The sequence below is a fragment of the Megalopta genalis genome, chromosome 2, assembly GCF_051020955.1.
Source record: "Megalopta genalis isolate 19385.01 chromosome 2, iyMegGena1_principal, whole genome shotgun sequence".
Taxonomy (NCBI): Eukaryota; Metazoa; Arthropoda; class Insecta; order Hymenoptera; family Halictidae; genus Megalopta; species Megalopta genalis.
Window position 1 is genome coordinate 25,776,221 of NC_135014.1, and position 26,447 is coordinate 25,802,667.

The 26,447-nt window shown below is 56.8% G+C and overlaps 1 protein-coding gene across 6 annotated transcripts; it reads right to left on the reverse strand.

Moving 5' to 3' along the window:
• Rgl (Ral guanine nucleotide dissociation stimulator-like) lies at window positions 1-26,187 on the reverse strand. 6 transcript variants are annotated; one of them, XM_076518868.1, is made up of 7 exons: window positions 25,186-26,187; window positions 9,802-10,014; window positions 4,681-4,785; window positions 3,631-4,060; window positions 2,811-3,433; window positions 2,229-2,543; window positions 1-2,162 (listed from the first exon to the last, which is right to left on the reverse strand). In XM_076518868.1, exons 1-7 carry the CDS (start codon window positions 25,213-25,215, stop codon window positions 1,494-1,496), a joined length of 2,385 nt encoding a protein of 794 aa, XP_076374983.1. In that variant the 5' UTR covers window positions 25,216-26,187; the 3' UTR covers window positions 1-1,493. The 6 variants fall into 6 exon arrangements, with proteins under 6 accessions (XP_076374983.1, XP_076374984.1, XP_033342430.2 ...); XM_076518869.1 differs by having other exon boundaries at window positions 9,802-10,018; window positions 25,186-26,186; XM_033486539.2 differs by lacking the exon at window positions 25,186-26,187 and adding an exon at window positions 14,628-14,767.
• Window positions 26,188-26,447: the final 260 nt, after the last annotated feature.

The window sequence follows — 26,447 nt, forward strand, 5'->3', positions numbered from 1 at the left end:
TAACATCGTAGGCCATCTATTGACACCTTTATCGACTCGTATTACACACAACTTGCACGAACTTCGATGAAAGAATCGACGCGTACAAGAACAGATACAGCTACTTGGACGTTCGGGGAAAGGAAATCGGGGGTCGGTAGAGGTAAGTACAAAATTGCCTAAGCTAACGACGCGTCGAGGCGTCCGAAGCCCGAAGACCGTTTCGGCGACCGATCGCCACGGTCGGGTTCGAATTCCGTCGCTGTCGATCCTGCGCGTCCGCTTCGTTTCTCCTATTTCGCGAACGCGCATGCGAGTCCTTGTAAAAATATATGAACGCGCGTTCGCGCTCGTCGAAACGCGTGCCAGCTTCGACGTCGGAACGGGTACACGAGTATTCGAGAATTCGTACGTCCGCTCTTCGTCTCTCATCCATCCATCGTTCCGTCGTTCTTGCCAGAAACGTGGGCTCGATTTCGCTTTTTCCCGTATCGTCCGAAAGCCGAAACGAGGAATTTCCAATCATATATCACAGAACGGAATTTCTCCTGGCCGCGCGCGCGCGCCTCTGGTCGCGCGGCTAGAAAAATGAATCACGGAATGGACGAATATGTGTGTGTGTGTGTGTGTGCACAGTCGCGCTTCGAACGATCAGGTTTCCCTCGACCGGGTTTTCGTTTCTTTCGCGCGCGCTTCTCGATTGTTTTTTTTGTTGTTGTTCCGCGACGAATAGAGAAGCTCGAATAATTGACAATTTTTCGTTCGAGTCCGCTTGGTCCGGCCGATCGAAGCCGCGGCTACGAAACTAAACTTATGTACAAAAATCACAATAGACTCTCCTCGCGGCCGCTTTTCTCGTCGCTCTCGTCGGATCCACAAGGTACGATCTCTTCGTATTATGCATATGTATATTATATTAGCCTATATCTATATCTATGCGTTTACATCTATATCTATGCACGCGTATACGCGCACGCGTGCGCGCGCGTATACGTATATATATGTATAGATATACGGACGCGTATGTATAAATGTACGCGACCACGCTCGGAACTAAAGCTAAACAGCTACCTCTTATCGTCGCTCGTATCTTTGTTCGTTTCGCTTGTAGACGACGGACCTATGACTCACGCTCTAACACATATACTAGACTAAATTAGCCCGCGGTAATAACAAACGCGTCGAAGATCGAGTAGAGAGTACCGTGCGCGGGCAGGTAACGTTTGCGTCGAGATACGCGAGCCTGTGCAACCGGTGAGTAGAAAAAGAACGAAGAGAGAGAGAGAGAGAGAGAGAGAGAGAGAGAGAGAAGATAGATCGAGGTGATTTCTCGGTGCCCGAACAGCTTCGGGGTACGCACCGGCGTGTTATCGCTAGAGAAATTCGAAAGAAAAAACGAAACGTCCGTACTGTCATGGTTAGCAAAACGCCGCGCGTCGAGTCGAGATTCTGTATCGTGTGTATTCACCGTAGGTTGGGCCCGTTCTCCGGGCCTCCGCTAGGCGGACGCGGCACTACCGCTTGTGGCAGTGGCTGCTCTTGCTCTTAGGGCTGTCCGTGGCAACGTCGTTGGGCTCTCTTCTAGGCCGTAGAATGAAGTTGAGGTTGTGCGCGGTGTTGACGGCGTAGTAAACGTTCGCCGAGTTCGGCAAGACCATCTCCCTGTCGGGCAGCACCTGGGCGAGGGTGTACCGGTCCGGGCTGCCCTCGATTCCCAGCTTGAGCATCGCGTTTCGGATCACCTGCGGCGTCCTCTCGTTGTTCGACAGCATGATGGATTTGTACAGCACCACCCCGTCGGTCTCGACGTTGTCGGTCTCCATGGTCACCTTGATGATGTAAAAGTCCGGCGAGCTCTTGTGCGAGTGGCTCGGGCTGGACAGCCCGACCAGGCTCGGCGCGTTCCCGTTCGCCGCGATCACCGGTGCCAGCCGATTCTGCTGAGGGCCGGCGGCGGCGGTGGCGGCGGCAGCGGCCCCGTTACCGCCGCCCGAGCTCAGGGACACGTCCAGCGAGGGCAGCGACGAGCTGGAAGAGGAGCTGGACATCTGGGACGGCGACGTGCGTCGATCGAGAGAGTTGTGCGGCGAGCTCGGCAGAGAATCCAGGTCGCAGTAGAACTGAGAGCTGCTGGAGCTCGACGTGGAGGCGATCGAGTCGTTTTTACGGTGTCCCTGGTGGGCCTGTAAAGCACACCGGACGGTCGCGTTAGAGAACGATTCGCGGGAAAGCGCGCCGATGCGACCGACCTGCTTCTTCTTGCCACGGTTGGTCAGGGTGTTGCCCGGAGGTGGCGGTTCTATCTGGCAGCTGAGCTTGTACGCCTCCCGATCGTCCAGCACCACCACCGAATGGAACCAACGATCGAACAGCGGATCCGTGCTGAAGTTGTACGCGTTCGCCGCACCCTGGAGCAATCTTATCCTGGCCAACACCTCGAACTCCTTCCGCCTCTTGTCGAAGTTGATCAGACCCTCGGCTATCGTGTCCGATATCGCGGTGTCGATCATCGTGAGATCCGTCAGGAAGGTGCCCAGATACGGTATCGTGCCGTAGCTGATGTTCTAGAGACGGGAGAAAGTTCGATCGGTTAGTTTCGCCGATTTTGGAATTTCGGAATTTCGGAATCTCGGACCGCGATCGCGCGACAACGAAATTATTTGGAAAACGGAGGGCGGAAGATCGCGCGAGATCGTCGATGGGAGGCAGAGGAATTCGAACGATGCGACGCGTTCGAAGGTCCAAGTCCGGGTTCGAGGAGAAGAAACGTTCGCTTCCGGTCGACTCGGTAACGCGGGAGGAAAAGGTTCGAAAGGAATCGGTCGACTCACGCCGGCGTGGGTGTTCTGCTTCTGGAACAGCTTCTGCAGGTGTCTGTCGCTCCTGCCGGCGGTGTCGGCGAACTTGGCAGTGCCCTCTTTGATCAGCAACTCCCTCTGCGTCCACGCGTTGTTCTCCTCCGAGAATATCCTCTCCAGCTCCCTGAACAGCTCGTGCTTCTCCCTGGGCATGCACTGCCAGCACTTCTCCAGCCTGTAGACGGGGTTGCTCTGCAGCCCGGACACTATGGCCTTCAGGCTGCTGAAATTCTTGAGCACGCGCAGCTCTTGGGCAACGTCGATCCACGTCTCCAGGATTCTGGCGCGATCCTGGGACTTGACGCCCGGCTCCGTCAGAATCGTCGAGATCACCCGAAGCGAGACGGCGTTGAACTGGTTCACGGTCGCCAGCACGGTGGCGGCGTCGTGGCTCCTCGAACGGTCCCTCCTCGACCAGACGGCGCCGAGACACTGGTGGGCCACCAGCTTCTTGAACACCTCCGCGTCCATGCGGGTCAGCTGCTCGGCGAAATGCCGATGCGGCACTTCGGGAAAGCTGTAGCTCCGCCAGTGGTCCACGATCGGCTCCGGAGACCCTCGCGGAAGCCGACCGTTGTCGTACACCATGCAGGAATCTGCGCAAATCGCGCGATCGTTAGTCCGACGACTCGCCGGGATAATCGGAAAACGTGAAATCGCGAAATCGCGAAATCGCGACGCGTTCGCGTCGAAAGATAGGACTTGTCGCGTACGCGCGCGTATCGTTGGCCGGCTCGCGGCTTTTGGCTTTCGGCTTTCGGCTTTCGGCTTTCGGCCGGCGCGCGCGGCTTACCTATTTGATCCTCGCGCTGGAATCTGTGCAGCCGATGCCTTGCCTTGAGCTCGAGCTCCGAGCCAGGAAGCCGTTGGTGCGTAAATTCCAAAAGCCTGGTCAGCAGGGGATGATTCGGCGGCGATTTCCAATCACCGGGATACGCGTCCAACCAGACGTGAAGCGCCTGCACGAGGGTCTTGCGGTGCTGTTCGCCCGTCAGGGCGCCGGATCCCTCGTCGAGGGCGTCGTACCTCGCCAACAATAGCTCGAGAACCTCTCGGGGCGTTGTGAACGCGCGATACGTCGCCAAGAAAACATTGATGTACGTCGACTCGAGTTCCCCGTCGTCGTTCGCCAGACTCTCGACCAGACGCTGCACGGTGCCGGCTTTCAGGAAACGAACCCTCACCGTCTCCCATTCCAGGTGCGAGATTTCGTCGTCCGAATCCTGCCGCAACGTCACGGACATTAGCATCGGGAGAAATCGAATTGTACCAGAATTTTTCGTCGGCGACGATAATCCGGAAAGCTCGAACATCGTCGCGGAAGCGCTTCCGGGATTCGTTGGACGATGGGAACGATCGACGATCGAACGAACCGCTCCGTTCGTTCTTATCGTTATATTCGCGTTACTTGCGCGCGTCGAAGCTGGCCGACGCGAGCGACGCGTTCGTATCGTACGATGGAACGAGATATCTCGGTTTCCTTCGTTTAACCGGGTTAAGTTCGAGTTAGCGACCGCGCGAACGGTTCGACGCGAGCCGAACCTCTTCGTTGGATCGGATAGTCGCGGGTTAAACGTCTTTCTACGATAATTCGCGCACGGTGCTTCTTCGAACGACTCGAACGACTCGAACGAGACGAAGTAAAATCGAGCCGGATTCGAAACAAGCGAATTCGTCGCGCGATTTGCCAAAGGCGGAAAACGAAGAGAAAAAGAAAGCTCCGTCGATTTCGGTTCGTCGAAAAATCGCGATAATATGAAATTACGATTTAAATCGGCCGGTGCAACCGCGCGCACGGCGAACGGAACTCGACGAGGCGAACAGGTAGGTATCGAGAACTTACCGATGCGGAGAGACTTCTGGTCGGCCTGTGATATCGGACTTTCTTCAGGTACACCGTGTATATGACGCCGTCGCCCCTTTCTTCGCCCCATAAGCGCCACGTGGGCTGCAAATCAGAAAAGAAAACGACGATGTTAGAACGCGTAGGTATCGAAGACGCGATTCGCGACAGGAAAACTGCCGGCTCGACTCGACGACCGGCAAAAACGTCGCGCGCCGCGGGACGATTCGCGCCGCCAATTTCACGGACTGCACCCTATCGCGAGCAGTCGTCTCTCCGATAGGGGGACGAGCCGATCAACGGACGGCGCGCACTCGGCGGATTTATTGAAATAATTGACTCCCGGCTCGAAATTGACCTCGGCCGTCCGTTTCACGGCTCGACTCGCGATTAGCCGGATGGGACGCTTCGTCTTCCTGCCACGGCCTCCTGGAAACTTGGCTCGAGTCGTCCTCTCTCGGTCGTCTCCGCCCCTTTTCCATCGTCGCGCGTACATAGCTCGTTGCTCGATTTTTGCCGCAACGTGTCGGATTCGGACGATACGATTTTTCCGCGCAACGAATCCTTGTTCCGACTTTTGTCTTCGAAACTCGGACGATCCGAGTCTCTGTTTTACTCGTTTCCTCCATTTTACGCGTCGACGAAGATTTATTCGAGCATCGCGATCGACCACCGTGTATCGGTCGACGAACCGAGGACTCGCGCGAAAAAAAAAAGTATCTTTATCGTCGCGAGTCCCGCGATTCGACGCGGGGGGACCGCCGTCGCCGCTTTCAACGGAAAAAAGACGACGCTCGAGCCGTTTTCGAAAGCGCGCTCGCGGTTTCGAGCACGGCGCCGCGCGTAGCTTCCTCGAACGTTCGCGAGCGTTTCCGAGCGCGCGGTGCTCGCCGTCCTTCCTTTCGACGCTCGCGAAAGCGAGAAAACTCGGCGCGACGCTCGTTTCCTCGAGCACGCGGAAAAGAGAGCGCCGCGCCGCGCCGCGCCGGGACGGAGAGGGTACAAAAAAAGTACGAGCACGAAATCGTCTAGAAGCCGACGCTTCCAGGCTCGGAGCCCGCGCACGGTTTTCCGTTTCGCTGGCCGGCGATATTACGACGAACGAATCGTCGAACCGCGATCGCAACCGTAATTTGCTCGAGTGGAACGCGAGTTTCGCGACGCGACATTTCGGGGGCCACTCGGTTTTAAGAACGACGAAAACCTATTTAATTGCGAGAAAGTGTAAACTCGATGAACCGTAACGATTCCGATCGATCGAGTTCGAACGAGCCGAACCGGAGTACGGAGCCACCGCTTCGAAATCGCCGTCGCGCTTTTATCGGACCGCTCCGACCGTCGCCGCGAAAGCAACGAACCGTTTCGTCTCGAGCAAGATGCGAACCGCGAGGCCGACCGTCGCCGGCTCGTTCGCGCGCGTTAAATTTAGAAACACCGGCAGCGCCGATTATGTCCTCAAAAATCATGGGAATAAATTGGAGGGGGATCGCGGAGGGAAACCGGGATACCGGCTAAAAATAGCGTTCCCGGTCGGACGCGCACCGGCGCGCGAATCTCCGTCTTTTATTTCGACCTTTTATTTCGCTAAAAACGAACTCGACGCGCCTCTCTAGCCGTGTACCAACCGACCCGCGCGGGCAACGCCGCCAACGAGGGTCGTAACGTCGCCTCGAAAATCCCCACGGGATTCCGGGCGGCCCGTTCGAAAAGAGCAACGTCGACGACGCGGCGAGCGTACGCTCGCTCGGCGATGGGACTGCCACCGAGACTGCGTCTGCGACCGTGACCGGGACACCAGCCGTATTCGAGAAAAATGGAGAGATCGCTAAACTCTGTGCAACTCGAAAAAGCCGACTCGCGTTTACGCTCGCGCTCGCGCTCGCGCTCACGCTCGCGCTCCGGAACGAACCGGCAATTAGAGAGAAGCGGAGAGAACCTGAGCGTGACTTTAAGGTCCTCGTACTCCCTCGTCCTTGGAGACGGCTCTCCGCGGAACGCGTCGACTCGCCATTGTTCTCGCAGGCCTCGCCGCCGGGCGAATAAAAATCCGTCGGCCGAGTCTCCGTTCTCCGATACTCTGATCGCGATCGAAATCGTTCGTCCCACGCATCCCTGGAGGCCGTATAATTTATCGCGAACGGTCGGATTCCCCTTTCGCGACGGTGACGCGAGGGAAAACGCGCGGAAACGCGCGTGGAAAAATACGGTGGAAAACATCGAATTTACGAGGCACCCGAGAAATTGATATTTTACCTTGGAAGTCGTGGAATCGCAGCGACGGAGAAACGAACGGTTTCGCGTCGTTAAATTTCGCTTTTCGACCATCGAGAGACGGGGGCGCGGGCCCGGTCGTAGACGATTCGACGATACCGATACCGGTCGCGAGTAAGATGGACTAAATAACCGAAACCGACGTGTGTACAAACTGGCATCGACTCTATCGTTCCACGTCAGCCTATGAAAAGCTTAACACCGGATTACAGGGGAGTCCCGCGCGTCGCGTCCCGTCGATCGATTCGCTCGGAAATACGTCCGACTATCGACCTCGCGACCGGTGCGCTCGCACCCCGACGTCCGCCACCGCCGTCGCGGATATCTACCGTCGCGAGAACGCGTCCGCGAACCGGCGAACGAAGCTGGTCGTCGCGCGACCGTCGATTCCTCGAATCGGATAGATGGAAAAATTCCTGTAATTACGAGCGAATCGATCGCAGCGCATCGAACGCTTGGAATCGCGCGGCTGTGCATCCTCGCGTTGCGAAACCAATTTCGCGTCGTTGCGCCGCGCCGCGCCGCGACAGGTGGGGTTCTTTCGATGAACGATTTACAGGTTGCCGACTATTTTGTAAACATCGTTGGCCACGAGCCACCACGGTATACCCGCGCGTCTCGCGGTCGGCGCGTCCGAGTTGCCGCGAGAACAAAGGAATTTTCTTTGCCTCGATCGACGAGCGCTCGGCAGCCTATCGGACCGCGCTCGGCTTCCGGTCGGGCAACGCCGGTAATTACACGGGTCCGTGAGCCGCGAGTCGCGAGTCGCGAGTCGCGAGCCGCGAGCCGTAATCCGAGTACGCAAAGTACGATTCCCGGATAAGCGATCGAACGCACCGTTGCACCCCGCGTTGCTCTTCGACGTAGCGAGGGCGAGGGCGAAAACTGGAGGAAGCTTCGTCGAACTCGAAAAGTAGAAACGCGATAAAAAATTGAGATTCGGACGGACTCGTTTCGCATAGGAGAGCCCGAGGTCGAGTCAACGAATAACGTGTACGAACGAGAAAACGCTCGACCGCGACGAGGAGCATAGGAGTCGACGGTTTAATCCAATCGAGCCTGTTACGGATCGAATCGGGTAGTTAGCTAATTGAAATACTCGAGTTTTATAAGCCCGTGTTTAAAAAGAGATAATCGTTCGGTGAATCGTGTTTCATTGAATGGAACGCTTCTTTCGACTCGGCGGAGTTGAATGCACCGAGAAATAAATCCCGAGCGTACACGGCTCGGCCCGCGTTCGCGCCTCGATCGCGCGAAATTCCTGGCACGGTAACGCGTCGCGCCGTTGCAGAAACATCGGACGACGCCGATAAATCGAAAACTCTCGGTTCGAAACGGCTCCGACGTTCGTCGAGTCTCGTAATTGTTCTCTCGCCGTCGACGACCGATCGTTGTTGCGAAAGGGGGCCACCAAGTGGGTCGACGTAACCATATTTCAGTTTTTTATTCGCAAGTTCCCGTATCTCCGACGCGACGAAGACACGCTCCCCCGATGACACTCTGACCCTGATTAACCGATTAAACGACTTCCACGTGCCCCGCGATCGCGACTCCCGCGATCGAGACTCGTCGTCGCGAACGGCCGACTCTCTCGGTCGACCCGAAGATAAGAAGTTGGTGGAAAATATTTAGCCGACAGAACCACCGGGGCAAATATTTCGGCGAGATCGGATAACTGCCACGGATAAATGCCACGAATCTAAACGATTCGGACCGAGCGGCGATTTCGCCGGATCGGCGACACTTTTCTCTCGTGTAGCGCGAAAGTATTACGATCGTCGAAGCACGCGAAGAAAAGAAACGGGCGCGACACACTTACCCGTGCGTAGAAGCGACCGAAACGAATTCTGAGCGGGAAAGCGGCAGGCGACAGCGACTCGCCCTGCTACCGATAGCTTATCGAGACCGTCGTAACAACGTCGTTTCGTCGAGAATATCGACGCGTTTATCGAGGATCGCGGATCGCGGATCGCTCGAGAACCGCGGCGCCTTATCTTCGCCGAGAAGTCCTCGCATATCGGGTGCACGACTTCGCGCATCGCCGGCGACGTTCGTCGTTCCATCGGATTCTCCGATTCCTGGTGGCTGGACAACAGTTTTCCGGATAGCGCGGCTACCGGTATCTTCGATGGACGATCGACGAATCGGCGATCGAAGGTCGAGTCGAGGTGTCGGAGAAATCGACGGAAAAGCCGAAGAGTACGAAGGCGAGCCGCGATCGGGTTTTATCCGAGGTCCCGATGCGGAGGAAAGTTTCGAAAATTCCTAAAGGAAAGATCTATCTCTGTTCGCGGTGCCGCAACGATTGCGAAGCGGTCGAGGAGCGCGGACAGGCCGCGCGATTGCACGGTTCCGACGCTTTCCAACCGAGCGAGTCGGGTTTCGTTTCCACTTTAGGGATTCGACGCGTACCGCTGTGGACTGAAAATTGGAAACTAAAAACACAAGAGCGCATGCAACAACGTGTCGAACACCAATGTCGTGCATACCGATACGGATCGCGATGCTCGCTAACGCTGGCTACTCGCATCGAGCGCGATGCGAAGTTGTTCGGAGAACGCACCGCAACACGGGCGAGTAACGCGAACAGAAGCGAACAGAAGCGAACAGAAGCGAACGGAAGCGAACAGAAGCGAACAGAAGAGAACCGCGTACACCGAACCAAGAAGAGAGACGAAAAAGATGCGAACAAGGCAAACGAGGCAAACGAGGCAAACGATAAAATAACGGGAAGAACGGGAAAACGGAAAAACGCGGAAAGAACGGAAAATCCGAAAGACGGAGAGAAGAAGAGCACTCGAACACGGAAACAAAACTGGATGATGATGAATCTGTTGCGAGTCTGTTTACCTGCTGCACGTACCACTGCGTGGAATTCTGGTTCTTCCGGTGGCTGGTGGGCTTGCAGGGGCCGCAGAGAAGCAGTGGCGCCAGTTTGTTAACCCCCTTGACGGTGGCCGCCGCCGGGGGCGACGCTGGGCTCAGCCCGTCATCCCCCAACACGGGCCACAGCATCCACGTCCGAATGTCCGCGGAACTCGCCCTTCTTCCGTCGCTTCGATTCTGCCTGCGCAATCGATCACGTCATTTTCCCGACGACGTCGCAATCTACGGACGCCGCGTCCACCTTCGTCCGTCTTTCCTATCCTCGATACCCGCGCTTCTAGCCGTTGCATCGCGCGACGCGAACGCGACGAGACGAATTTTCTATCCGTTTCTCCGTTTCTCCGTTTCTCCGTTTCTCCGTTTCCCATTGTTTCCTCGAGGCTCCCACGTGCTCAGGGCCACGCGACGTCGGTCGGTACGCGGTCGGTAGTTGGCAGTTATCGAGCGAGGGAACGAAACGCGACGGTCGAACGCGATTACGCGCGTATCGTACGTGTTCCGCGTTCGCGTTCCTCGGTACCCGGTACTCGGTGCTCGGAGTCGGTGCGTTTATCGCGTCGTCGCGTTGTCGCCTTATCGGTTGTAAACCGATCGATGATCGCGGGTCGAGCCCCGCGGAGCTCGAGTCGCCCGAGTCGCCCGAGTCGCGCGAGTCCATCGCCGACGAGAAACCGAGTTATCTTCGTCGTATACGGAAAAATGCGCCTCGCCGTTCCGCGATCGACCGACGATAGCTTCCTCCACCTTTTATCGTTTGGAGTACCGCGCCTCCTCGTTTTCGCCATCGAGCTGTTTCGTTTTCGCAACGATTCCGTATCGCCGGCGACGTTCGATCGTGAGATTTTTATCGAAATATCGCGCGCGATATACGCCGTGCAAGCTCCGATATTTAATTTTAAAAGACGCCTCCAGAGATCGGCGCTCCGATCAATTCCGCTTGGACCAAGATACGCTCGCGTCGTTGAAACGATCGTTCCACTCGTCTCCTCGATTTCAGCTGCGATCGAAGAAAGAGAACACGGGCTTGCCGGTCCGCGGTTCGCGGACGCGATCGATTCTGTCGTAGGTCGGGTGTACGACGCGTTCGAAAAGGTCGAAGGAGCAACCGCCGGAAAACGCTTTCGCTAAAGAGGATGCGACAGCTCCGTAGGCGGGATTGCACTTCCGACGATTAGAACCGGCGCGGAGCGGCGCTCGAAATGCGGGTTTCGTTGAAATGTCAGGTACGCGGCCCTGTGACTTTTAACGGACGGACCGACCGATCGACCGGCTGATTCCTCGAACGAAGCGAAACGACTCGAGTGGAAACTAATAACCGAATAAACGAATAAACGAATAAACGAATAAACGAACGATCGAACCTTCGAAGAGATCGAATACCCGGATACAATGGTCGCGATAAACGATTTCACGTATTTACCGTTCAAGTATTGGCCGAAGTGGTCGAATCGCATCGGTTTTCTTTCGCGTCGCAACGTTGTTTGAAATTATTGCGACCTCGGAACGAAAATAAGTCGTATTCCTCGGTGAACACGCGAGACGGAGAATCCTAGAACGTGGGAGAGCGGCTGAATGGAGTCCCCACGACGCGACTCGATAAAAGTGTCGATGCCCGTCGACGCCTCGTTCCGATAAAACGAACGCCCCGTCACCGCTTGCCACGAGAACGCGCGTCAAGCGTCGTGCGTCGTGCGTCGTGCGTCGCGCGTCGTGCGTCACTCGGTCGTATTCGTATTTGTATTCGTACGTCTCGACGTCGCAACCTTAACCCTTCCCGATGCAACGATTCGGGTACCCGGGTACGCGACGCGACGGTCGTCTCGAAATTTGAAAGTTCAAAATACGCGTTTAGCAATATTTAGCAACGCGGAAGCGCGCGCTTCGTAGAAATTCGAAGCGGGAGAAAGAGAGAGAGAGGGAGAGAGAGAGAAAGAGAGAGAGAGAGGGAGAGCTCTCGTCGATCAGCAAAGACCGTTCGATCGTATGGAAATCGCGAGCACAATGGGATCTCCGATCTCCGATCTCCGATCTCGGATCTCGGATATCGGATCTCGAGTCTCGCGCGCGATATCCGTGCTCGACGGCGAAACCGCGCGCGAGCAAACCGAACGGATTACGCAACGCAGCGATTGTCCATAAAGGGATCCAGTGGACCAGACCGCGGCAGGAAGTAGGTACGGTTTAAGCTGGCTGCGCGTTTCGCGCGAGCATGATTCATTTCGAGGCTCGAATGACTCGGCCGTTGCGTTATTTTCTCATTTAACGCGCCGTCGGTGGAAGCCTCGCGAACCGCGAGAACCTTGACGAAGTTCCGTTCGATCCGTTCCGACGGTTGCCGAACGTTAGCCGAGAGATCTCGATTCTCCGTCGGACGACGAAACGTCGACACGAGTCGATCGAAATTCGAACCGATTTGGATTCGACCGATCGAATCGACGATCTTTCCTTTACAATTTCGATCGAGAAACTACGCGTACCGCGTTGCGGTCGTCATCGACGCGGTCGAACGAAATCTACGTTGCGAATCGGTCCGTCGCGCGTCCGTGTCTGGAAAAATTCCCGATTCTCGAATCTCGAATCTCGACTCTCCGCCAATTGCGCGCTTCCTATCTGGAACAAACGCGTCGCGACGGCGTAGCTAGGTTCTCCGGCGGCGACTCCCTGGGAAGAGTGACACAGCCTGACGCGATAAACGCGCAATACGAGGTCACGGTGTCGATGCGTCGTCGAGTCGCGTCGCGTCGCGTCGCGTCGCGTCGAATTTTGAAAGCGTTCGAATTTCGAAGGGGTTCGGAGGAGCTCGAAAGTTTTACGCGGCAAAGCCAGCGCGCGCGCGCGCGTTGTTTCGCATCGAGAATTCGAGCCGATCCAGCCGCATCGAGTCAAATTCGATCTGCGACGGATACGGTCCAATTGACCTTGGCTCGAGAAATTCCAAGGAGTCCGCGAGACTCCGCCTCGCGGACGAGGGTCAACTGTCCGTAATTATTCGAACGATTTCATGCGTTCAACGGATAAGACGTTGCTCTTCGAAAGCCGAGTATTCTCGGTACGAATTACGATATGCGAACGAAGAATTCGCGTCTTTTCTAATCGTCGGGGGAGGCGAAAACGTTCGGGGGAGACGGGAAATGCCGTAAAACCCGAGCGTGGCTATAAATACGAGTAAATCGGTGGCCGACGAAGCTGGGAGAGGGAGGTGGTCTACGGTAAACGATTTGCATACTCGATCCGGTCTCGAAAATACGACAACCTTGGCCCGTCGTTGCTCCTTTCCCGACGAAAATGCGAGCGGAACACGACGAATAGGAGGGACGAGGGGACCCGAGCGGATCCGGCGATCGGCGATCGTCGTAGGTCCCTCCGCGCGCAAGCCCGACCGAAACCACTCGTTCCAATTTATTCGATCCGGTCGATCCGCCGCGGGGACCCGGGAAACCGTCGCCGTCGCGCGTCCCGATTTTCCGGCGACCGACCGAATCGCCGACACGGTTCTCGCCGATCGAACCCGTTCGATCGTAGCCGCGACGTAGCTGCGACGCGAGCGTGACGCGGCACGGTTAGTCAGAGCCCGATGATGCGAACGCTTACGTCCGCGGTCGCGCGCGTGCAAATCGACCGGCGGTATCCTACGTAGATACGCGCGAACGCGCACACCACGTGCGACACGCGCGCTCGACGACCGAGCGTTCCGTTCTTCTTTCGTTCGCCGAGGCGTTCCAGGAACTCGATGCTCTCGATACGCGATACGCGATACGCGCGCGTGTCCTCGCAGTCCCTCGCTTTCCGTTCCTGCGAACAAGGTTCGCGATCTCGCGAAACGATTCGACGAACGGTTGTCGGACGTACTCCGCGCGCCACCGTTCGAGCGGCGAACCGACCGAGGGGTCTGCGCGCAAGACCGTGAAACGTCGTCTCGAAATATAAACCCGACTCGTAACACCCTGCCGCGCGCGAGCAACGACGAGAACCGCGTCCGTTTCGCGCGCGAACGCGAAGCGTTCCGTCCACATTCTTTCGTCGTGACTAAGAAAATCTGTGTCAAGACTGTCGGCGAACGATCGTTCGCCGGTCAGCGATCGCGATCGGTAAACCGTTCGATCGTCGCGTTCGGTGGCGGCGGCGATCGAATTCGGGCAAAACGGAGCAGCTCGATGAGAACCGTGGCACTCTGGATTTTACGCGGCTACACCGAATCGACGTTGCGAACCGTATAAACGTCGATAAGGAAATTTCGATCTCGTTGCACGGTTAACGTTCGATACGCGTGCTAGAATTCTCGCGCCGGTCAGCGATTCGTTGGTTTATCGGCGAGACGATAACGCGCGTAAATATAGAAAGACGTTCGAACGTTCCTCGATCCATCGATCTTGAAAAATCGGCGAGGAAACGTTCTCCGTTTTCTCGTTGACGCGGTTCGCCGTCTCGACTCTCTCGTATTCGAAAGACGACGAACGAATTCGACACGCTCGAGATCCTTCGGCGTAAAAGATAACCGATCCTGCGATCGAAACGCGAGCAACCCGGCAATCGACCCGTCGACGTCGACGCGTCCGTAGGTAGCGACGGCGATAACGATACACCGGACCGTCGTTCGCATTTCTTTGGGACAAAACTAGCAGGTGCGAACGAACGCGTCCTTGTCCAAAACCACGCTTTCCCTTTCGGTCTCTGTGAAAACGTTTCGAAGATCGAACTCCGAATTCGAACGATAGGACCGTGGTCGTGGAAGAAAAATCCGCGGCCCGACCGGTCTGAAATACTAAAAACCATCTCGAATAATGTTCAACCTTTGATCGAAACGAAGCTTGACGATTCTCGAAAGATCCTGGAGGCGCGACAGAATCCTGGGCAGGATCGGAGCATCGACACCTGCTCTCCCGGCACTTGGAATATCACGCTGGTCGACGCACACGGCACACGGCGGTCGGCACACGCGGGGCGGTAAACGATGTCGTCCGAGAACTCGCGGCCCAGGCACGGTTACAGGCACGGGGTACAAGCACGGGTACAGGTACGTCCGGACGATCGAAACCAGGTACAGGTGTGCGAGCCTCGCGGAACCGGACGAAGCGGCGAAGGACGAGAAAGGAGAGACGAGAGACGAGAGAGAGAGAGAGAGAGAGAGAGAGATAGAGAGAAGAGGCGAGACGCGCGCGAGTCCTTCGAACCGCTCGCTGTGTCACCGAACCGCGCGGCTCGCCGTCCCGACAACGACTGGCTCCGCATTCGCGACAGCGTCCGCGGCCAACTCCGTACGGACGAACACGCGATTCCGCTCGAGCCGGCCGAACGCGATCGAACCGACCACGCTCTTGCGTCCGACCATCTCCACCCGTCTTCGTTATCAACCGCACACCGTCTCGTAAATCCACGTTCCTGTACGCCGTACGCCAACCATCCGGCACTCGGCACCCGACGCTCGGCACTCGGCCCTCGACACTCGGCATTCGGGGCACCGGGTGCTCAGCTGTTCCCGGCCGTCGGAGAACGCGTCCGAATTTTATTTCGTTTTTCTCCGTCCGGTCCGAGAACCTCTTGCACCTTCCCGACCCTTGTCCACCGTAATTGCCTTGCCACGGATCGTTGGCGAGATTTTCGTTACCGGCTCGGGCTTGGTATTTTTTGAAGGTGCTTGGAGGGGCGGGGGGCAGGGGTATAGAGAAAGAGAGGACAATCCGTTCTTCGCACCGGGACGATCGTCGCTTTCGTCGACTGGCTAGAATCGCAGCTACGGTAACAGCTACGAGCGCGCGTCGTCGCAAAAGCCGGATAAAGTCGATTCGTGACATTACCATCGGCAGGAGCGGCGGCGTACGCCGTACGCGGTACGCGATACGCGATACACGATCGATAAACTTGATTTCTCTCGAAGCACCGTGATTCCACGATCCCGCGATTCTCCCAGCACCGATCCTATTCCGAATCGAAAGTCGCGAGGAATCGCCCGTTCCAGACTATCGATCGAGAGGAACGTTTCGCATTCTATTTCGAGTATTTGGCGGCGCGAGTGCGCGCACACGGGCGGAACGTTCGTTCGCCGGATTCGTATTTAACGCGAAAAAATCGCGACGACACCGTCGCGGACGCGGACGCGGACGCGGACGCGGACGTAGACGGGTTCGCGCAACGGCTCTGGAAATCGTCCGCGTCGACGATGTTTACAACTAGAACGGAGTAAACGGTGTTGCGATCGCGATCGAAGACGCGCTCGTTGCGAGCTATTTTCGAATCGAACGATTTCAACGTCCCCTCGCGTTTTCGTCGAGCGCTCTCTACTCCCCGTTCCTCTCGCTTCCGCGCGAAACGGACGCTCGCGCAACTTACAGATTCTCGAATTTCCGAGGTCCACGGTGATACCGACTCGTCGCGGGTACGAACTTTCCTCGTACCTTCGTCGGGACCGAGCCGTCGACTTTCTAAATTTGTCAAGGTACTTCCAGTTTCCCGAGGTTAACTAGGATCTTCGAATCGTCCGAGGAATTTGTTAAAAATTCGTTCCTCCGGATATCGCGTGCAGATAACGCCGTAATCGTCGCGACCGTTGCCGCGAGCGCGGAACAAGTTCCGCGCATAGCGTGGCACAGCGTGGCATAGCGTAGCGTAACGTAGCACGGAGGTAGCCCGCGCGATGCGCGCGCGGTCGCCGTCGAGTCGCTGGATTTCGTTTCGGTCACGCTTTCTACGCGAACCCTGGAAACCGCGGTCTCCCACGATCGCGCGTAATCGGGATATTATCCGGATACGGGCAAGAATCTACGAGATCGGCCGCCCGTCCGCACCGTGGCGAAGCAGGGGTTGTCGCAAAACCGTCGAATCCTCGGCCGTCCGACGCGGATCCGTCGATCCATAATTCGAGCAACCGTCGATCGAACGTCGGCGCGTCGAGTCGACGATATTTCATCCGAGTTCCAAGCGCGGAACGTCCGCGTCGAAAACCGTGTTGAAAAGTGGAAACGCGTCCATTTTACGGAAGCTCCCCTCGCGAGAGTCGCGCCGCTGCATCGTCGAGACGTTCGCTCGCGTCTCCTCCCTGGAACGACGTCGACGAAGGGACGACGGGGGCGTAATTTCATTCCCCGTAAAGCACCCCGTCTCCTTCCGAGTTGCCGAGTCATCGAGTTCGGTCGGCGCGACGCGACACCGTGCTCGAGGGTGGCGGAGCCTCGGAGGGAGGGTCGCTCGAACGCGACGTTCCGCTCCTCGTCGGATCGGACCGTGAAATCGCGCCCAAGAAGATCTTTCGAGAAGAACGCGCGTGGAAATATCGTAACGCGAAACGTTGCTGCGCGCCGATAAGACGGTCGAGAATCTCGCCTCGGCGACCGATAGAGGCCGGCGAAGAACCCGATATCCCGAGACAGAAAATAATCGGGTCGGGTTCCCCTTTGCGCGCCGAGATGGAACACTGTCGCGCGAAGGCTACGGTGGCCGAAAATCGCGCGCCGCCCGGGACCACCGGCCGCGGACCACACCCACGATGATCGAGGGTGCCTCGGAAAAGTCCCGCGTGAAAAACGGAATCGGGTCGGAATCTCGAAAGGAAAACCTCGTAACCGCTGAAATTTTCAACGGGGCTCCCGAACGATCTCCGATCGCTCCGAGCAGTCTCGAGCGACATCGAATATTTGAAACGGTCGCGCCGCTTTCCACGTTCGAAGCTTTCCCCATCCAGGGAAAAATGATCGAGCTTGTTCCAGATACGATAGCTCGTACCGGACGTTCCGCAAATTCCTAAAATGCAGGCAGAGAAATTCGCTCGCTTTCTTCGAGTCGCGTCGTAGCGAACGAAACGCGACGTCGTACGATACGAAGACTACCGTATGATATCGCGACAGTCGAGACAACTCGGAGGAGAGGAGAGAATCTCGATCGTCTCGACTATCGGGGCATCTCGCGAACGTCCGGATATCCGAGTAATCTTCGTCCGCGTATCTCGCAGCTACTCGAGAAGCCGGGCCGAGCGATCGATACCGCCGCGGCGCGCCGCGCCGCGTTGTCGATGCTCGGAGCTTTCCGACGGAATCTCGAAGTCGCCCCGAGAGCGACGCCGTAGAAACGAGCGAAAGCCGTTCGAACCCGAATATCGCCGGAGTATTTCGAGGCCCGTTGCCGCCACCGGTTTCACCTTTTTCGTTGGTCCCGGGAGGAGAGCGAGGAACAACGGCGCACCGAGTTATCGATTTGACGTCGGGCCGACGCGCCGCGCGGTCTCGGGAGCACGGAGATCGACGCGAGCGGTCCGGCAAAGAGTACCGAGCGGAACCAAGGAAAACGATACGGAACGGAACGGTGGAGAACGGAGCGAAGCGGAGCGACGCGTAAACTCGCGCGGAAGGATCGAGCGAGCGTGCCGACGCGTCGTCGCGAGTACGCGAAGCCACGGCCACGAGGGTAACCCACGTTTCGCGCACGGGCAGTTCGCTTCGCGGATGCTTTTTCGAAGAACTTTCGGCTACGGAACGTTCGAACGCTGGAATATCGGAACGAAGAAGTTGTCTTCTTTAGGTTCGGCCGATCGATCGGCTTGCACGGGTGTTGCGAAACGCTCCGGTATAGGACCGTGCTTCGAACGGATCGCTTTACGTTTGCTCCGTCGGCCTTCGCGTGCAGCTTTCACCGGAATACCGATACATTTTATTGCTCGTTTTACGCGCAACCTTCCCGTTGGTTATCGTTCTTACGCGTCGTTTTGCAAACAGCCGCGAAGATGGTAAACGTTGGATCGGGAGTGGCGGAACGGGTAAAGAAACGATCGCTCCCACGCCGCGCGGTACGCTCGATTCCCCGCGTCGTTCGTCCAGGATCTCGACTCTCGAGTCGGCCGAATTTCGGCAACGTTCGTTTCGGCGATGCCGCTTTACGCGATCGAAAGGTCTCGACCGATCGCGGAGAGCCGCGAGCGTATCGATCCGCGCGAGCTCTTTTAGCCGGTTCGGAAGCAAATCGCTGCACGCTGTCCGGCTTTCTAGCTCGCGTTTCGTGCACGCGCGCGTCTACTATCTACGCGTACCGTATGGCGGATGGCGGATGGCGGATGGCGGATGGCAGATGGCGGAGCCACCGCGAAAGTAAACGACCCTGGAACCGACGAGCGCGAGCTGGATCGTAATTGCTCTCGACGGTCTCCGGGCCCGAAAGTCCGGCCGGGAATAACGCGATCGTCGTTTCACCGTTCGGTTTATCGATCTTCGAGACGAGAAGAAGGAGAAGGAGACGGCGAAGGAATCGGCGAGCATTTCTCGTCGCGGAAACGCACGGGCGGCCCCGCGGGCGCGATTCTCGCTTTCGTTCGCGAAACCGCGCGATTTCGTTCGAGGAATCGCGGCGCTCACGGGGGAACCTTGACGAGATTCCGACGTCGCGTGGGTGTCGGCGAGTCGTCGGTCGCCGGTCGTGAGTCACGGAATCAGGAGACGCGTGGGTCTCGCGCGCGGTGCGAAACCCGCCATTTTCAGGAGACGCTAAATTCGCGCGAGCCGGGTAACTCGACTCGAAATAATCGTACGACCGATTCGTTCGACGTCCGCGAAGATCGATGCAATTTTCTACGGTCGAAACGACTCGACGGGAACAAGATTTTTGCGTTTATATTACGCGTTTCCGCAGCCGCTTCGCGCGCGTTCGCGACGATGCTCCGATTCGAACCGGAGTCGTTCCGTGAACAACCGATCTCCACCCGCTAGAAAATTCGTATTCGGGTGAAACGTTTGGCTCGCAAAATCTCCGAGACGACCGAACGCGTACACCTACGCGTACAACGTGTATTCGCGAGAGTATTTATTTCGGGGTCGATCGGTATACCTGGGAAGGTAGCACGGCCATCTGTACGGACCAGGTGTTTCGCGTCTCGAGTCTGGAGCCTCGAACGGAACACGGTAGAGGCGATAGGCAGAAGAAAACGAACGACGACGACGTTTACGGCGACCGTAGAAAGCTTTTCGGTAGCCGGATTCTCGCGGAAGCGATGTCGCGATCAAGGTCGAAACGGTTAGCCGGTTCGAGTCTGTAGAGTCCCGGACGGTAAAAGTCGGGTGCCGACGTCTCGTCGACGTCGACGTCGCGAGCGAGAGCGAGAACGAGAACGAGAACGAGAACGCGTCGTGCTACAAATTTTATTTCTCCGTTTCGATCGCGCCCGAATCGAGAACACTCGCGGTTTCGAATAAACAAACGTTTCGATCCGCGAAGCTCGTACGGCGTACGGCATTGACTCCGTTATTAGCTGACTCATAAATAACGCCGGTTGCTCGAACGAGGTTGATAAAGAAAAGATATACGCTCCTCGTGACTCAACCCGCTAATTGCTCGAACCGAAAAAGAGCGCTCCGAACCGGGATAATCGCGGGAAAGAACGTCGACGTCGACGATGCCGTACCGTTGCAGCGACGGCTCGACCCGTCGTCGCGGACGATCGCGATCGTCTCGCGATCTAAAATATCGAACTAGATATCGATTCGCGACAGATTCGGTGCGCTCGACTCGGCTCGATCGACTCCGAGGAGCGGAGACGGTTTTCCGTCGACGACGGCGTACCCGCGTCGTCGGCGTTTCTATAAATGTTCGTCGAACGCGGCCGATCGTTTCGTTTCGCAACGTCGATCGACGCCCGCGGCTGTCCACCGGTGCTCTCGTTCGCTTTCTACTCGCACCGGGTGGACGATTTATTTTTCTTCCTACGCGCGTTACAACGCGGACGCGACGTTCGCGGAACGTCGATATCCAAACCAGTCGGCACGATTCTCCGTTCGATGCCCTTCGATATTATTCGTACTCGGTTCGAACACGGAGCAAATTCGTCGATCGTCGGTTCCACGTTCCTCCGTCGTCGACTCGAATTCCGTAACCTCGGTCGCGTCGAGAAACTCGAGCGTCCTTCGCGGCGAGACTGTGAAACTCGCGTTAAACGCTTTAAGTGGTTCTAATGTCCGAATCCCGGCCGCGAGCTAAAATACTCGGGCGATCGCGCGACGCGCCGATCGGAAAAGAATCGTCGACGGTCGCGTCGCTTCGCCGAATTAAATCGCGAATCGATGCGCCCACCTTTTCCATCCGGGCGTTCGGGTCTCCGAGTCGGCGATCAACGAGCAAACGAGCGTTAAACGTTACCGCGTCCGCGTGCACGGTACATCGAACGAAATCGAACGAAATCGAACGAAATCGAACGAAATCGAACGAAATCGAACTTTCGACGGCCGTCCGTCCCCGCGAGCCTCTCGAATCGAAATCGATCGCGCGGAAGTTGCGTGGCTCGCGACGCGAGAACGACGAACGGAAGAGGAGACCGAGATACGCGAATAATTCGCGCGTTCGGAGCATCCGATGCGTTTGTCCCGCGGGCGAAAGTGCCTCGCGGTCGTCGAAGCGTCGCCGATTCGCGGGCACGCGCGTTCTTCCCCCGCGACCGAACGTTTCTACGGTCCGTTTCTCGATATCGACGTCTTCGACGAGCACCGGCAACGGAGGCGACGGAAGCGAGCGAAGAAAAAGAAGAGAAAGAGACGCGTTGCTCCAGTTGCACCTCGCGCTTCGCACGAATCGATGTTCTCACGAGTCGGTTCGATCGTGAGAAAGGCGGATGTCCATTCGGAACGTGGTACGAAACGGGAGGAATCTCTCCCTCTCTTTCTCTCTCCGCGTCTCCGTTTCCCGCGGTTCTACTCGTTGCGACGCGACGCGCGAAAGTGTACGGACAACGGCTCGCGTTCCTGATTTTCTCGAATCGCTCGCCGATTCTCGACGCGCGTTCGCTCGCTCGACGAATCGTTCGCCCTCCTACTCGACGAACGCCTGTACGAACGATCGACGAACGACGGCGCTTTGGACGGAAAATCGAAAGTTCCGGCAGCTTCCGTGCCGGCAGCTGCGTACGTTGCGCGCAACTCGGGTCGCGCGACTGGAAGGCTGGAAAGCTGGAAAGCTGGAAGCAACGGTACGCGTGGCCCGTGGCATTGGCACGGCTAGCATCCGTCCGGTGCACCGGATCGACTCGTTCGGCGTTCGAGTTTCTCGCGGCGAGTCCTTCTTTGTTCTCTCTCGAGCGGCCGAGCTTTTCGAGAGAGGCGCCGGAGGAACGCGTTCTCTTCGTCCAGGTAGCCGCGAACCGAGGCGGAGAACCTCGAAAGTCTTTGGTCGCCTGGCCGAGCGAGCCGGGAGTCGAATATCATTGTCCGCGAGTCGGTTCAAGGAAGCTCTGCTCGGGTACCCGAAATCGTCTCGAAAACCCGAGCAGCTGCGAACCGAACGACTCTCGACGACTCGGAGGCGGCAGGCCGAACGATCGGATTCTGGGTTTCGAGGGTGTTCGAAGCGATCTGGTTTCGGAGGCAGGCTCTAGAAAGGAGCGACCCGCTCGCGTTCGCGCCGGCGATGCTCGGCGCTTCTTTCTCGCCTCCTGCATTCCGCGACGCGCCTCGTTAGACTTGACACGTATTACTTTGCATTCTCATAAGCGTTGTACCGGCGCGGCTCGGCGCGGCTCGGCTCGGCGCGGCTCGGCTCGGCGCGGCTCGGCGCGGCTCGGCGCTGCCCGGCGTCCTGCCGCCTTTCTCGCAACGCTGCTAACGCGCGAGATATCGCCGCGGAATCGAGATCTCGGTACGGTCGACGCGATCGCGGAGTTTCCAATCGAGGAAAAAACTTTCCAGACGGCTCTCGCGGACAGCGAAGAGAAAGATAAACGGTCGACCGGGTTGCCCGCGGCGTTCCGCGAAAATAACGCGACTACGATGTATCGTGGCGTGAACGCGATCCTCGACCGGCCGTGGTCGGCATCGATTTCTCGTATTATTCCCCGAAGGCGGGAAAACTACGAATATTCGATCGCCGAGGCGCGCGAGAAATCAACGACGCGTACTTTGGACTCTGAAATCGCAACAGCCTTTTCAAAATGGCGCTGGACGATGCCGGGAAGAGGACGGTATAGCCGCGGCTATAGGTACACAGGTATAGATACAGGTATAGAAGCCGCGCTTCTCGCTTTTCGAACGCGTTCAATGAAATCTCGATTGTCCGCCTCAAGGATGAACGCGTACCTCCTGTGTAGGCACCGTTCGAAGAACTTTCGAGCGACCTTGAGACGTCCCCGAACGCTTTCACTTTAGGCCAAGTATATCTACAAGGTCCGGAAGACGGTGTTCGCGTCTACGTTGCGCGTATCGTTTGGAAACGATTCGTCCGACCGATCGATCTCCGACGCGAACGCAGAGTCCCCCGATAGCGGGCATACCTTCGCGTGCGCGGCTTTCGTCGACTCGCGCGACTCGTCGAACGCGACTCGTCGAACGCGTCCCCCGTCGAACCGTCTACCGGGCTATCCTCCTCTCGGAACCTTCCACGCGCGCGTATCGCGCATTCCACAGGATCGAGAATACGGGTGCCGCGGTTCGCAGCTTTTACGAGAGCTTTTCTAAGGATTCACGGCGTTGCGCGTCGAACGAATACGGTGGGCACGGTAATGGAATTATCGCAGCATCGGGCGCATCGGGCGCATCGTCCCGCGAGTTCCCAGCGATTTCGAGCACGTACGCGTTGCTTCGCGGTCGTTCCAACCGAAAATTCTATATTCCGCTCTCGTCTCGTTTCGTCCTGCCTCGTGCCCGCGGTTCTATCGCGAAATCGAGTTTCGCAACCGCGGCGATCGAGCAAGAAATATCATCGGACCGAGAAATTACTTTTACTCCGCGCGGACGAGTTCGCTCCGTCGGCGGTGTCGACGCGAGGGTCGCGACGACCACGTGACCGCGGGACCAACGTGTCTGTCGGCAATCGACACCGTGGACCGGTGCTGGTACCGGGTTTTCATCGTCACGTTGGTTCTTCCTACTCGGCTTTCCAATCGTTTCCATCGCGGAAGCATCGTTTACGAAACGCGTTGTAAAAATGTTCCATCGCTGTTACGTTCTAAACGCGTTAAAGTTACTCGACGCGGTGTCCAATTCTTTCGTTCCAGCTGATCCAACCGCGCTCGAACACGCGTCGCAAACGGAACGACGGAGGACGCGTATCCGTCGAATTTACCGTCCGGTTCGAAGCAACGAATTTAAGCACAACATTCGTGCTCGGAATACCGCACGGATCGATCGGTCGTCGTTGGTAGCGATCGTCGAAAGGTCGAAAACTCGTTGTGTACAAGGTGAATCGAAATCGATGTTCCGTTCCGATGCCTCGACGACGAATCCTGTCCACGCATACACAAATCGTTCCGTTTCGTTCGATTCTGTTCGATTTAACGGGATGAAACGAAAATGGCTGGCTTCGACGTGAAAAGAAAACGTCCAACGAAGCGGCACGCGCGCAACGGGTCGATAATCGTTTCGAACTTGTTCGGAACGGCTGTTCGACGCTGACGCGTTGCCAACGAATCGACGAAAAAACGTATAAAATTAAGAGGAAAACGACGCGCCTCTACGAATAAATGAAAACCGGTCTTGAAGCGGGTAACCCGACACCGGAGACGCGCGAGGTAACGAGAAACGTTCGGGATGCGAGATTTTTATTGTCCCCGTCTTCGAATCGAATCGTTTATCGGTAAGAATTGTATTTCGAAACTTTCGAACTTTTTTCCGCCGTTACGTATTTTCCTTTTTACCGTTTACTCTGCGAACGGATCGAATTTGCCGTTGCATCCTTTTTTCAAAATGGGGAGCCCAACGGAATCCATTTGTTTGAATTAAATGGAAACAAATGCGTGCGATAACGTAGGAAATGAAACGAAAAGACTGCGACTAAACGATAAAAATGTGGGCGAGCGAACGTCGAGAACCTGGTTCAGACTGCGAATCTTCAGGCTTTCGTACGTTTGTCGAATTTAAAACAAGCCTCGCGCGAGCATATCCATTTCTACTTTTTCATTGTAACAGAAAATTTTAATGGCGCTACTCCGTTACACGGGCTCCCATCGACGTCGGAGTCCTATAAATCGGATCGACTTTCCTTTTACCGTAAGGACCCCTACGATTCAATTTCTCCTATTCGTTCCAAGTTTCCATAAGGATTCGCAATCTCTTCCGATAAAATATTTCTATTCCAGAACTAAAGTCTACCAGAGAGACTGGTTGCTGCGAGACGACGCGTTGCATCAGAGAAAGAGCTTTCAAATCCACGATAATTTCCGCACGGCGCGGCGTGCTGTCAACCTGCGAAAGCCTCGTTGCCCGTCGCGGAACCTAGGTCCGCGATAGTGTGCGTGGCTGTAGGAGTAGAAAGAGCGAGAAAGAGCGAGCGAGCGAGAGAGAGAGAGAGAGAGCAAGAGAGAAAGAGAGAGAGAGAGAGAGAGAGAGACGGGCAGGGGCCCGAGAGGAACGAAAGAAGATGGAGTAATAAAAAAGAGAAAGGTATGATAATTACCAAGGAGTCGTCCCCATTGTCAGCGCTCATAGCCCACCGCTAGCGCGAGGGAATTCGAGATCGTCGTCGTGGTGGTCGTCGTCCTCGGTCCTCTTTGCCGCCCTTCCGGTAATGGAACCTTGGGCTCATCATTCTGCGGCGTATCCTAAATCCGCAGGGCACTCGAAGGACTCGTTAACAGACACCTGTGGCACCGCTTCGCACCTGTCATCTGGCATCGCAGCGACGACGCGGCTGGTACGGATCTCGATTCCGATCCCGATCGCGACTCCGACGCGGACAACGAACGTTGAACGGGAACGAACAAGGACGGAGAAGCTGGGAAGGACGATGGATGGAAGGAGAGGGACAGGGCGAGAGAGAAAGAGGGAATGAAAGAGGGAGCTACCGTGTACGGACGGAGAGGACAGGACACTGACACGCGAAACGTACGAAACGTCAACGACACCAGCACGCCGTCGCGTCGTATAACCGCCTGGCGCTCGTTCTCGTTTTCACGAAACACGTCCCCGTCCCCGACTTTTGAATCGCGAACACGCGGCCTGCACTCTGCGCGTCATTCGAGCCCGCCGCGTTCCATTCGTTTTCTCTCACCGGTTCGTCGGGAGAACACGGACCGAGCAAAAATTCGATCGACGAACCAAACTAACCTCCGCACGGGCTCGCGAACAGCCGCTAACTTACAGCGGCACGCCACTCGACCACTCGACCACTCGACTCGACTCGCCGTTCTCGCTACTGCCATTCCCTACCACAGCGTCCGTTTCCCCACTCCTCGTTGAACAAGGTAACGCACGAACGCACCGTCGACATCGATACGTTTATGCTCGAATTATCTTACGCGTACGCAATGCCGCGAGCGTTATCGGTTCCCGCGCGTCGAACACCACCTTTCCGATGCGATCTCGTTTTCGAACGACACCGAGAGATCCAGAAATCGAGGAATCGTTTACGGAACTGTTACGCGCACGACGTTCCCGCTACGTCCGCCATCTTGCCGATGGAAGATGCGCGCGCAGCTCCAACGAAGCGCGACCAATTTCGAACGACTTTGAACAAAAGTTTGACATATATGGTCGACGCGAGACGCGTGCAACGCGGATTCGTACGATATTTACGATTTAGGTTGGGGTAGCCTAGTTTCTAGGCAGGGAATACAGAGATCGAGGATATTAACGCGCGTTAACGGCACGTTGCTTCGATTGCATGGGTCTTTGAATAATGTCGAGCGAAGTAATTGCTGCGAGGAGAACGTTTCTGCG

What these genes read in the sequence shown, in the direction of transcription:
- Rgl (XM_076518868.1), bottom strand. Translation starts at nt 25,215, where the DNA reads ATGAGCGCTGACAATGGGGACGACTCCTTG. An exon ending in ACAATGGGGACGACTCCTTG is followed by an intron (nt 10,015 to 25,185) that starts GTAATTATCATA and finishes TTGCGCAGGCAG; the next exon opens with AATCGAAGCGACGGAAGAAG. An exon ending in ACCGTGGCAAGAAGAAGCAG is followed by an intron (nt 2,163 to 2,228) that starts GTCGGTCGCATC and finishes TGTGCTTTACAG; the next exon opens with GCCCACCAGGGACACCGTAA.